At 50.6% G+C, this 12,876-nt stretch overlaps 3 protein-coding genes across 3 annotated transcripts; 1 reads left to right on the top strand and 2 right to left on the bottom strand.

The window, feature by feature from the left end:
* Positions 1-2,179: 2,179 nt before the first annotated feature.
* CGCA056_v005899 (uncharacterized protein) lies at positions 2,180-3,001 on the bottom strand (the record flags this gene model as incomplete). Its single annotated transcript, XM_037321150.1, has 2 exons — positions 2,180-2,819; positions 2,904-3,001. The coding sequence occupies 2 exons, from the start codon at positions 2,999-3,001 to the stop codon at positions 2,180-2,182; spliced, it is 738 nt and encodes a 245-aa protein (XP_037180358.1).
* A 245-nt stretch (positions 3,002-3,246) lies between these two features.
* Positions 3,247-5,115, bottom strand: ASG1-6 (Activator of stress genes protein 1; the record flags this gene model as incomplete). The annotated part of the gene is made up of 4 exons (XM_037321149.1): positions 3,247-3,663; positions 3,719-4,115; positions 4,233-4,690; positions 4,924-5,115. 4 exons carry the CDS (start codon positions 5,113-5,115, stop codon positions 3,247-3,249), a joined length of 1,464 nt encoding a protein of 487 aa, XP_037180359.1.
* Positions 5,116-8,349: 3,234 nt separating this feature from the next.
* CGCA056_v005897 (Vegetative incompatibility protein HET-E-1) lies at positions 8,350-12,687 on the top strand (the record flags this gene model as incomplete). The annotated part of the gene is made up of 1 exon (XM_037321148.1): positions 8,350-12,687. The coding sequence occupies one exon, from the start codon at positions 8,350-8,352 to the stop codon at positions 12,685-12,687; it is 4,338 nt and encodes a 1,445-aa protein (XP_037180350.1).
* Between the last annotated feature and the right edge of the window lie 189 nt (positions 12,688-12,876).

The raw sequence follows: 12,876 nt of genomic DNA, 5'->3' as shown, positions 1-12,876 counted from the left end.
TATCTATCTTATTAATACATATATAATATATATAAAAATTAAATATTGACTTTTATATATATTTAATTAATTTATCTATAATTAATTTAGAAGCTGTATAAGTATTTTTTATAATACATAGTTTTTATAACACTTTAATGAAGTCTTTTTTATTTTATAATATATTTAAAGTTATAACTAAAAAGTATACAAACTTATAATCTTTAATATTATTATATTAATAAAACTAATATTAAATTTAATTGATATTTTTCTTAAGTTTAAAACAGTGTTAATATATATATATATAATGTATATAAAAACTCAATTTATTTTAAAATTAAATATAAACTTTATATAATCTTAAAGTTTTTATAGTTTAAATATTAAATAGTTTAAATAATATTTAGAATAAGTTTCTACATATAGGAATATAAAAAGTTTCTATTTTAGATATCATAGAAAATGTAGTGAAAAACTTTATTAAAATAAATCTAAAGATATATTAAAATAGTGATTTAACTAATAAATAATATAATAAATTAAGTTTATAATTAGATTATTATTTTTAAATTATTTCTATGATTTTTATTATTATCTAGTATTATTTGAAATAAAGAAAATATTAGAATTAAAAAATAAACTGTTATCTACAAATATAGCTAAAAAGCTAATAAAATTAATTAGAGTTAAAAGAGAGTTTATTATAAATCAAGATATTAAGGATATTTAGCTTCAAAATAATGTATTTTAAAAATAAGTTTTATATATATATAAATATAGCTTAAGGATAGTTAAGATATAGTAGAGTGGACTATGAGGGGAAAATTATGCTTATATAGCCTGGAAGATCTATTCTTCTAGCACTGCCACAGCCCCCTGCCTGCTTTTTAGACCCCCCTGCGAGGTGTACACCCCGATGAGAGTGGGTGAGCTGCCGATGTTGTGGGCGGGAGCGTCTCTCATGGGGGCGATCTAGGCTTTAGGGTTGATAGACAGCTACTTACAGATACCAGCACTTGCACCACCACCAACACACCATTCCAGAACCCTTGCCTAGCTTAGAACCCCTGTGAAGCTTGACGGGAGGCGGTCATGATGATGTATGGCCGCCGTAAACATGTCTCTGCAAACTGTGAGGTGGCTAACCAAGAGCAATTCAATCTTATGCGGTGTGCTCAAGCTGCCCTGGATGGCCACGGTTATATCCCAAGGGATCATGTCATTTACTGTGCCATTCTCATCATTTTATGGCTAGGATCTACGATCTTTATGGTATTCCAGCGTCACACGAGCCTCGGTTCAGGCCGCCCGACTTCGCTTAGATACCTATAATATCGTTCCATCCCGCCCCCAAGCTTCTCCGTGCCGTCTTCTCAGCTGTCAAAACCCATTTGGTCTGTCGAATACTACGCCGCACACAGATCTCAGAAGCTGCCCAGAACATGACCGCATAAGTTGCGGGCCATGACGTTACCGATCCTGTCGTAGCAGATGGGATCTCGATCGCTACCGATTGCTGGCACCCTCGACTCCCCGTATCAACCGCCCGCCCCCCCTAAGTCCGTTCTCCAAGTGAACCAGGCTTCTGGCCCTACTAGAACTGTGTCCTCCTGTTCAGCGTGATGTGAAGCGATGCCTCCATCGCCGCGGTTTTGACAATCCAGGCTAGATTCCTCGCCGAGGCAAATCATACCCCCGACTTTGACCAGCCGTAACGAACGATACGAACAGAAACATCCGAGCGAAACACGATATCTGGAATATTGGTCTGGTAGCTGGCTGGATTGGTCGCAGAGACCGAGATTCGACCTGGGCGTTGGCCGGTGCCGGGAAGGTAAACCGTTGGCACCCGCAAGTCGCATTCACAATTGCACAACATCGAATCCCTCTCCAAAGCCCACCGCTAGCCATGAATATGATTGCCATTATCGATAATTTCTCACAGTCCGTCATGAGCTTCGTTTGCACATCATGGGGTATTTCCGCCTCTCTTTTCGATAAATCACCGTCTATCCCGCCTCCCCCCCGCCCGATTTCGTCTTGCTGTCCTCGAACTGCGCCCGTGCCTGAACCGAACTTCCTCCCGAAAGAACTTAAATATCCCGCGCGTGACGCCAGCGCTCCCAATGCCGTCGTTGAACTCCTATTCGCTTTTTGACCAGGGCATACATTTCGACGTCGCCGTAGCTCTCCTGACTCAACCGTCCACGTCGAAGGTGACGGTCTCGCTCCCTGCGTCCAGCGCCTCCCGGGTCTCCGTTACCATGGTGAACTCGTTGAATATCGCAATCTCGTCGAACTCGGCTGCCAATCGATCGACAAGAGCCGCTTCCCGATTCACCAAACAAAGATCTAGATCAATGACGAAAGGTGCCAGTATCGGGTCAGACGTTGGGTGATGCTTCCCTTTCTCTTCCGAATCCTTGATAATTGCGCGTGCCTCAGCCGATGTGATCAATCCCTCTCGCAACACCATGGATAATAGCCCCCTAATGATCGCTTGCGGAAGCCGGAAACATTTCTGCAGCTTCTGGTAGCCGACAATACACGTACGAACATCGGAGCGCCGCTCGGAGCCGTCGATTCCCTGTTTCGGCTCTCGGAAGGCCGCGTTGGCCACATATAGCAGCGCCGTGTTCCAGCTGAAACTGTAAGACGCCGACGCGCACGTCTGCAAGTACGTCGCGGCTGTCCTTCTCAGTTGAGTGGCCGAGGCAGCGCAGATGGCCTCGGGCGAAGCCTGTTGCGAAGTAAACGATTCGAGTTTGACTCGCATCGCGTCGCCGTGTCGGATCAAGGGTCGAAACAAATCCAGCACGAATGTGTGGAAGTAGACGCTGCAAACATTTTGATGAGCTTGCCATTTCCACCACCCAGTCCTCTTTCTTTCCGGGGAACTGGGAAAAAAAAAAAACACCTACTGCAAAAGGAGAACATGGTGCTGGCTCTCGCCAGCGCGTACCAAGTCCAGAGGCAGACCATCTGCCCACGCCAGATAGCGCTTGTAGACGAGTTCCATTTCTTCCGCTCTGGAATATGGCGATTTATTTAGACTGTTACCGGCGTAATTCATCCAGATCATGTCGTGAGCTATTAGCACCAGCTTGCAAAGAAACAGAAAAGTCCGTTTCATGTAGGCTGAATAACGCTGCTCCTCCAATTTGCGCATCCCTTCGCTTTCACCTACGTCTCCTGGGATCGGTACTCGCGGCGGAAATGCAATTTTGCAACTTTGGCTGTGGGCGCATTGTATCCTTCAAAATGTTACCATCCTCGAGCCGCCAGAATTCTCAGGAACACCGTCGCATGACTGAAAACGGCTTCCATGGGGTGCCCAACATACGTGATGTAAACGAAACTGCCCCAAGCGGTTTGCGCCATAGCTTGATTCCAAAGCACATCTGCCGCAGCACCCGACCAGTCCTCCTCGTTTGCTTCCTCACCAGCAACCCCAAACAGCCCGATACTTCTGGCTAGCTCGATTGCGCTTTCAAGGTGTCTCGTGGCGTCTGTAGTACTCTTTGCGTGGCACATGGAAGACATGCTCATATAGAGCAGTGCCGCGACAGTGACTGGAGTGAGCAGTCCAAGGTTACGATCCCGCTCCAAAAGCTGTGCCGCCTCGTCATACAACGCGTAACTCCAGGCGGCTGCCTCGGATTCGAATGCGGTGTATGATTGCTGCCAGTATGTCAGCACGTTCCGTCCATTTCTTTCGGGTGTTGTAGTAATATACACAAGCCCAGCTAAGAAGCGAACTAAAGAGCAATCTGGAGCAGAAGCGCGTGTTGCCAGAGACTAGGCTGTCGAGAAGCAGGTCAACATCGAACAAGGCTGTGAAGGTGTGGTCGGTCTCAAGATACAAAGACAGAGCCCTCCGTGCGGAGTCAGGGGCAACAGAAACATTCGTCCACACCGATATGTCAACTTTGTGTAGCCTTTCGTCGCAGAGGGGTTGAAAATCCGCTGGCCCTGCTTCTCGGCTGCCGACTCTGACTGGAACACTGAGACTGAGACTCGAGCTGCTGCTTTCTCGTGGTTCTTGCTGGAACCTGGTTCGGCTACTGGAAAAGGAAGATTCTGACTCTGTTGGCGGCATGGGCGAAGGAGTGTCCGCTGACACGGGCGAGATTCTGTCTTCGGGTTAGCGCTCAACGACAGTGATGCTCAATGTCCTTCTCGGAGGCAGTCATCTAGGCGACGGTGTGGCGTTCGGGCACTGTCAACGGATGGGAGGAATGTTTACTCACGCCGCCGAAGGGGACTCCACCGCAATGCCCTGGCCAGGCCTCGCAGAGAGCTCGAAGTCTAGCTGCGGGAGTTCCGTCGGAGCCCAATGTGAGTAGGCGATGGAGTGACGCACCATCAGCTCGAACTCGAGCGAATTCTGGTCGGGCGGCGGGACTCCATGGAGGGTACCGTGAAAGGGAACATCGTAGGCCGAATGGAGCTGCCCACGGAGAGCGGCGACCATGTTCGAGGCGTCCCCGCCAGCGCGCAACTGCTGGAGAACGTCGCGAACCTGGTCGTCGGGGAGAGAACGAAGGATAGCGAGGACTTCCGCCGCGTCTCTTTGGGTCTTCGCTGTTGATTCATCCAGCAGCTTCATTCCCTGAGGGATGGAATTGAGAATGGTCTTGGAGATGGCGACGTACTCGCAAGTCAGACCGCGGCGCTGACAGTGGCTACATGGATGTAAACCATTGCACTATGAACACAGTCAGTATGTTAGCGAGGTTTCGGACGGCGTCGAGACAGGTTGCAAGTGATTATTGAGTATCCCGAGTCGGCTTGCTGGTGTGCAGTCCCCCTGAACACGCACACAATTCGCTCACACGACACCCGGGGTTGGCGTGAATGACGAGCTTTGAACACTAGGAGCTCGCAGCCTTACCACGAGCGAACGTGGCATGAACAACAGGATAGATGTGAGCCACATACCCCTATCTTCTTCTCCCGACAGTTGTTGCACGCCTTGGCGGTCCCTCGGCGCTTCCTTTTGGAACCCTCCTGGCCGCCGATGCCTCCGCTTGTGGAAGAAGTAGCTTCCCCATTGTCGTCGTTGAGGGATCTCGAGGAGGTGTTGGCTGGAGGACCTGGAAGAATACTCCTGTATTTGCGTTCCGGTTGCATGGGTTGCTCAGTTGTGGCAAGGGTGCCTCTCAAGGACGTGACGAGTTGGCAGAGGAGCTGGCGGAACGATCGGGGAGGGAGAGAAATGAGGCGACAACGGTGGATGAGAATGACTTCATAATAAGCCGCAAACCGATGTCGATACTGACTTTTATGTAAGAGAGAAGAAAACACTTGCCGTGGCCCGGGGAAAGAACATGAACGTTTCGCAGACTGCAGACCGAGAGAGAGACACACACACTAAGGTACTCTTTTTCTGAGCACTGAGCACACCAGGTCTTGGGAGAGTGGTGGAGGGGAAAGAGAATGTGTTGGTGCCGGCCGGGGGGGCCATGTGAGTACGTGTACCTGCGTAACAATTTCTCATGCGTGTGGCAGCCTGACTGGTTCCTCGGAAAACGCTCACACTGTGTTCCTCTCCCGTGCCCTCGAGTTTCCACCGGGGCCTGGTATGGAGATGACTTGCATTGGCGGTATCGCTCCGCTTCACCACCTACTCAGGCTTAGCATCCCAGATTATGTCTCTTCTTTGTCTCTGCGTGTGCGGTCGACGGTTTTCTTTCTAATTTAGTGTGGGCTTACTTTTCTTCCTTGTTTATCTCCCATTAGTCTTCGCCGAAGGGACTAATGGTTTCTTGCCTACCTTGATGTAATTTAAAACGCTCGAATATTGAAACCGTTAAGTTGCCGCAAACATGGCCAACCATGATGGTGGAGAGCTTGCTTTTTGTCTGTTGGCGCTTATGGATTTATCAAGCGCCCTCTAAGGAGCAAGAGGCCCAGCAAAATCAGAGCCTGGGGCTTCTAATATTTGGTCCGATGTGTTCAATTTGAGCCTCCAATTTCTCGTTGGACGGAATCCGAATAATCGATGGGTCCTCGGGATCAAAACTTGATTTCAATCCTTTTGAATCCTAGCACAAGTTAGCTATGGCTTCAATCGCGAGTAGGCGCGCCCCAAAGCCAAGCGATAGCGAAATGCGGTTCGACAGCAGCAGAGTTAGGCATAGCCAATCAGTCCAGTTCTCGGTGGATTACCAAGTAATTGTGCAGACGAGAGCGGCGCAGTGGCCATACTGCATCGGCTGTCATGCAAAGTGCAAAACGGGACGCGCAGATGCTCGAGGGCCCATCGGGCAAATCGATGGCAAAAGTCATGTTGCTTTCCATGATCGTAGTGGGGTACATCCTCTCGCCCAATCTCCAAGCTTTCGACGTCGCATTCTAGATGCACGATGTAGGAGCCTGATATGGACTCATGCCCAAGGTTGAGCTGAGAGGTAGCCCCAAGGCTTGAAGAATGGGTATTTCGAGAGTGCCTGTAGGCGAACAGGTCTACGAGTTTGCCCTGCATGTGGGAAGGGGGCACAAGAAAATGTTGCAGGGGACTTGGATGCAAGACTGTACTACGAGTTAGACAAGTCACCACTACGGGTCTCATTACTGAGTGCTGACAAGTGACGCAAAGACACAAGTAAGCTTACCAAGATGGAGGGGTAAAAGCTCAAGTTTTGCATCTGACATTGGTTCGTCTTGTACAGTTGACATCGGTGGATTATCCGATCGATCGCGTGCCTGTATGTTTATATATATGGATGTATGTGTGTGTGTGTGTGTGTGTGTGTGTGTAGCTCTAATACTGGATGTTTCAATGTGCAACAGGGACTTGCTAGGAACGAACTCATTGGGCGCGGGGGCTGTAAGAAGCGGGTTCTTGACAGAAAAGGCGGAGGTGTAGAAGTCGGGCTGTTTAAATGCAGAAAGGGGAAGAGAAATAACTTTGCGAGATATTCGGCATGGAACGAGGAGGAGGCCGACGTCAAAAGGCAGCTTGCGAGCAGTGAGGTCGATGAGCGATCAGGGTCCAGATCCCCGGCCTGTGATTGGCTGCATCTGGGATCTCGATGGCGGCCGGTACAGGTTTCATGCATCGACAACAAGGTTTTGTGTATTCCTGAATGGAGAGTTGAGGTGAATTGGGCGAATTTCATCTGGAATTGGTACCTGTAGGGTCCGTCACCCATGCTGTTGGGACGACAGTTGGACGGTTCCGTTTGTCTTGTGGCAGAAGACGACGGACGACATCGAGATCCAACCCATCGTCGCCGTGGCTGAGTGAGGCGCCTTTGATATGTACCCAGGCTGGGTTGATTATGTCAGCATCGCGTTGGCCTGGTGTGGTGTGGCTTTGTCTCGGTTCCGTTCCTTTCCTTCACCCCGCCATTCTAGAACATCACCAGTGTTTCTTGCGGATTTTGATTCTCCTTCCTGGCTGCCTCTTCATTTGTCTGGGCAATCTACACTACGCAACAAAGAATGTGTGAGTGTCTACAATAGACTGGATATCAATCAAATACTTAGGCGCCTTGCCGTCCACAGCCACGCTGTATGCCTAGATAAATTGCCCGCTGTGGCCAATGTACGAGACGACAGGCCCCTCTCTGAATCAATACTGACTGACTGCGAAAAATGCGTGCAAATGGCGGTTGCCTGTTGCCTACCCCTCGTTGCCCCTCTTTCAACCTGGTCCCCCCCAAGCCCAAGCGAAGAAGCCATCCACAGTCCACCATGACTCTCCTCCAACGTCCAACAACCAACCAACCAAACCGACCATTTGCGATGCTACGACGTGTCAAGTGGCCACCCCGCCTGTCTCGTCTCGTTTCGCTTGAGGCCCATGTCGGATCCCACGTTGCTGACTTTGCATACCTCGCGCCGCCGCTGCGCAGAGCTAAAGCAGCGACCACGCTTCATTCGCACTCACTTGCTGCTCAGCGTGCTAGCTGAATGTTCCTGGAGCCAATGAGCCGACAAGCTGACGGCAGGGCTGTCACGCGTATTACGATTTTTCGGGCACCGCAGTCACCGCCTTGCCTCGCCTGACCTGCTTTGGTCTTGGCCGCACTCAAACACTCTGGTTGCCGAAGCTGCCTCAAGCTGGATCAATCCACCACCAACGCGTCGCGCCCATCTCACAGCCTGCCCTGCCCTGCCTGGCGCAAGTTGGTTTTGTCTCATCGGCCGTGCTGCTGCGGCCCTTCCCGCGCTCCTCCCGCTCACCAAGCTTACTCGTCTGATATATATATAACATTCAACGACTCATCCCGGCTTTGCGCAGACTACATACCTTACACCGCGCTCACCACTTCGTTTGTCGACTTTTGCTCAGTCTGACGATCCCACATCCCCACAAACCAACCCCGCCAATCTTGCGCGGGGACCACAGACACCGTCATGGATGAGAAGGCACAGCTCCTGCGCTCCGACAGCATCCACCGACAGTTTGCGAGGATCCTCGCTGATGCCCAAAAACAATATGCCGACTCCACCGGTCTCGATCTCAAGGACTACATGAGCCCGCCCATGAGAACCACTGAAGACCTTCTCAACGTCGTCAACCGCCAGAATGAACAGTTTACGAGCTTTCGCGAGAAGCGCCAGACCTTGTTCCAATGCTTGTCCGCTGCATGCAAGCCCCTTGAAGTCGTCGGCGAAGCCCTGGCTGGCGCATCCGAAGAGATTTTCCCACCTGGCCAGACCATCTTCGCTGCCGTCATGTACCTCGTGAACGCCGCCAAGGACGTCTCGGCATGCTACGACTCCATCATCGACCTGTTCGACCAGATGCAGGACTTCACCATCCGACTCAAGTTCTACGTGTCACAAAAAATGTCCAACGAGCTTCACGATAAAGTCGTCAAGATCCTCGTCACCATTTTTGAAATCTTCGTCATCGCGGCGCACGAGGTGCGGAATGGCCGTCTCAAGTCCTATTTCAAGAGACTGTTTGGGAAGGAGAGCAAGGTGCCTGAGGCTATGAAAAAGCTGGCAGCACTCACCGAGGGTGAGGAGCGACTCGTTATTGCAGAGACCAGCGCCGGCGTAAAGCGGTCGCTGTCCAACCAAGATCGCCTGCTTGAAATGATGTCAAGGGTCGATGTTAACGTCCAGACCCTTCGTGCTGAAACACGCGTGCCCCAGACGAGGGAGCAGGCGCTCTCCTCCAACAGAGATAAACTCAAGGGCATCCTACAGCCCTCAGTGTACCCAGAAGACTCTCTCTCGGCCCTGAACAGGACAAGGACGCCGGGTACCTGCGACTGGATCTTGGAGGATCCCTCCTTGAAGGCTTGGCTGGCAGGTGATATTCGTTTCCTCTGGGTTGCAGGAAACCCAGGGACCGGGAAGTCGTATTTGACGTCTCGTCTTGTTTCGTGGGGCCAAGAGCTTCTCAATAACCAAGATACCACCAGCATGATGGGGTACTTCTTTTTCAAGCAGAACAACCCAGAGTCTCGCTCCATGACACAGGCCTTGAGAGACATGGCGTACCAAATCAGTGAACAGGACGTTTTTTACGGCAAGCAGCTCATCCGCAAAGTAGCTACCAGCGACGAGATCAAGACCGTTTCGAGTGCATTCAGGAAACTGCTTGTCGAACCATGCGTGCCCGACAGGTGGAAAAGACACATATATGTACTCATAGACGGCCTCGACGAGGCCGAACCTCGCGAAGTCACCGAATTTCTGTCGCTATTGGATGACCTTAATCAGCAATCCGCGGAATTTACACGGGTCCAAGTCGCACTGATTGGACGACCAAGCCTCTCGGACGACATAAACGACTACATCGGGAACGACTCTACTGGGGGTCAGCAACTCCGAACGATCCACGTTACACCCGACAGAAACAGCTCAGATATTGTATCTTACATCGTCCAAGGCGTGAATTCTGCGCGGATTCTCCGAGGGTCCACTGAGGATTTCAAAGAGAGTATTATCGAGGCAATGGTTAAGCAGGTCGATGGCTTATTCATCTTGGCCAAGTTCATGTTAGCAGAGCTCAGCCGGATACGGCATCCCAGAAGGATCATTGAGAGTCTGCAGTCCTACCCGAAAGAAATCAACGGTATGCTCAAGAAGGCTGTCTTGGGATTCAGCGCAAGCATCACCCAAGAAGAGGCGGACGATCTGAACGAGATTTTACGTTGGGTTTCGGTGGCTGAGATGGGTCTCACACTGGAACAAATCGAGGCCGTCCTTACTCTCAAAATGGGCGATGCACCATTTCGCCTCGAAGAGTCTTTGAGAGGACAGTTCTCATGTTTCTTCACGCTCGAGCGCGAGGATGGCTTATCGACTGCGGATCTTGCCGACCGACATGAACTTCATCGCCGACTTTCTCTTATTGACCTAGACACCGCGAAGAAAACGAGCCCAAGGACAAGCCCGGACCTCTTGGACGTTGACAGGGACATTGAGTACTTTTCAAACAAAAGCACTACATACGTAACATTCTTCCACATGTCCGTCAAAGAATTTTTCAGGGATGACACCTCGACGGATCTGAGAGCAGACGCCCAATCTCCTTCCATTGGCTTTAAGCTGGCCGACGCCAGACTTCACGTCCTGAAAACCTGCCTGCGTATCTTCACCGACCCGACATATTTCACACTAGGCCACGAAGGTCTCTCTCTGCAACGATACGCTGCGTGGTACTGGCCAGAACATCTCGAAGACGTCAAACGTTCGGATATCTCAGTGGCTGAGAAGGCAGACATCGGACAGCGCCTTTACACCATGCTCACGGATCCCACTGTGCTCCTGACGTGGACCAATCTCTTTGAGGAGGCGCTGGATATCTGGACAGACAAGAACATTGAGGTGGTCTCCAAGTGGTTGAAAGACCCTGACGTCTTCAGCGGGCTCAGCGTCGAACAGAGAGCATGGGCAACTGCTGCGTCGTCAAGTCCTGCGCGGCTGCTGGAGCCCATGGGTCGAATTTTCGCCAAAGCATGGGTTGTCGAAGGCTTCGGGATGTACATGCCAACCCTGTTCTGTTTCGGTGTGGTGCAGTCCTTGCCTCTGCTCGAGGAGGGTAAGCCATGGTCATACTCCGAACTGCACTGGCAGGATGTCAAGGTTGAAGAAAGAATCCAAAGAGCCACCGATTGGGCCAACCACCCAAAGACTGGGCATTGGTATCGAAGAATCGGCAGTACGCTGCTCAATCTCGGGGAACACAAAAAGGCGCTGGAGTACTTCGAAAACGCACTCAACATTGATAGCAATATCGTGGAGAGTTGTGGTCGCATGGGACTTTGCCACGCAATGAGCGGCAATTTTGAAAAGGCACTCAAGCTTCATCTCATGTGCGAAGTCGTAGAACAGGACCACATGGCCAAGGGCTACTACAAAACCGACCATGAAATCAAGAACAGCAAATGGAGGCTCTACAAGAACCAAGCTCAGATTGCAGAGTGCTACAACCGCATGGGTCGTGTGGAGAGCGCCATTGCGTATTGCCGAAAAGCCATGCGAAACGCTTACGACACTCCTGAATTTGAGCCAGAGGCTGCCTACATGAGGGTTCTCGCCGAGAACAACCGCGCCACGGAGATGATTGGCCTTTTTGACGAGCTGGACGGTCGATACACGGACAGGGGGAATTCACGATTTGTCTTGTTTCTTCTGAGCCAAATTCCGGACCCGTCGATAAGGGATTGGTTTCCTCAAGCCGCCGCTCGGACAGGCAAAACGGAGGTCCTTGCAGAGCGCTACGCTTCTGCCATCCAGTCTGCACACGACGCGCAAGACTCTCGCAAGGCGTTCTACCTACGAAATTCTCTGGGCAATGTTTACATGGCGGCACAGCAGTATGATAATGCCATTGGCATTCAGGAAAGCATTTGCTTTCACGACTACAAAGCCAGAGGCAGCTTGGCTGTGCGTATCGAGTATATTGCATCTTTCAAACAACTTGCAAGAGCATACTCGTTGAAAGCCCTCGAGGTCGATGAGACGCTGCGATCTGATGCAGTCAATCCCTGGATCGTCAAACTGGAAGAACTCATGGAACAGCAGCGCAAGTACCAAAATAGAAATGTGCCGCTCCACATGGCTGGCTTCGACTTCAACGAAGCTTCAATCTACCTGGTTCTCCTTTATCGCCTCCACAAACAAGAAAAAGAGTCGCGAAGACTGCTGTCGAAGTTGGTGTCTGAAACCTTGGGTCTATTGGAAGACGACGAGCCGCAGAACGACGAGATCAGTATCGCCAACCTGCAGCGAACCCTGATCGCGGCAGGTGACACGACAAACGCGCAGGCACTCTGGCAGTCTGCGAGAACACCCCCGGCAGCAACAGCTCTCGCTAGCCACTTGATCGGCGAAAGACGCTCAAGTTCACCCAAAATTGGCGGTCTGTCTCCACGGAGACACACGAAACAGATCACACTGACAAAGATTTTCACTGAGAGCAGCGATTTCTCTTGCGATCATTGCCTGAAGCTATTTGCGCCTTCCGACAAGTTCGCAGTGTGCTGGTACTGCATCGACTCCAAGTTCTGCTTACCATGCCTGGCAATTGTCAAAAGCCAGAATTTCACACCTGGACACACGTCTCCGTGCAAGCCGAGCCATGAATGGTTGATTGTGCCGCCGTTGCCGAAGGACCTCCAAGCCGGAGAGATTTTCGTGGATGGGCAGGTGCAGAAGCTAGACGAGTGGAAGTCAGCACTACGGCAGAAGTGGGTGCAATCGAAATCCGGCACGGGGCTCGGTATTTTCTAGCTCACATCATGGCAAATGACTATGACCGGCAATTTTGCAAATCCTCGAATAACAGATACAGGGGAATACCATGATGGTTTAGACTTTAGAGTAGAGCAGATTCAACAGAGTATAATTTAAGCGAAGTATCCTAGTACTTGCATACTAGATACCTTCCCCGAGCCTATGATGCGTTCTTCGTAGACACCT

Source organism: Colletotrichum aenigma (genome assembly GCF_013390185.1).
Source record: "Colletotrichum aenigma strain Cg56 chromosome Unknown KSG_Cg56_contig04, whole genome shotgun sequence".
Lineage (NCBI taxonomy): Eukaryota > Fungi > Ascomycota > Sordariomycetes > Glomerellales > Glomerellaceae > Colletotrichum > Colletotrichum aenigma.
The sequence above is the reverse complement of the archived record's forward strand: the minus strand, read 5'-3'. Positions and strand labels throughout refer to the sequence as shown.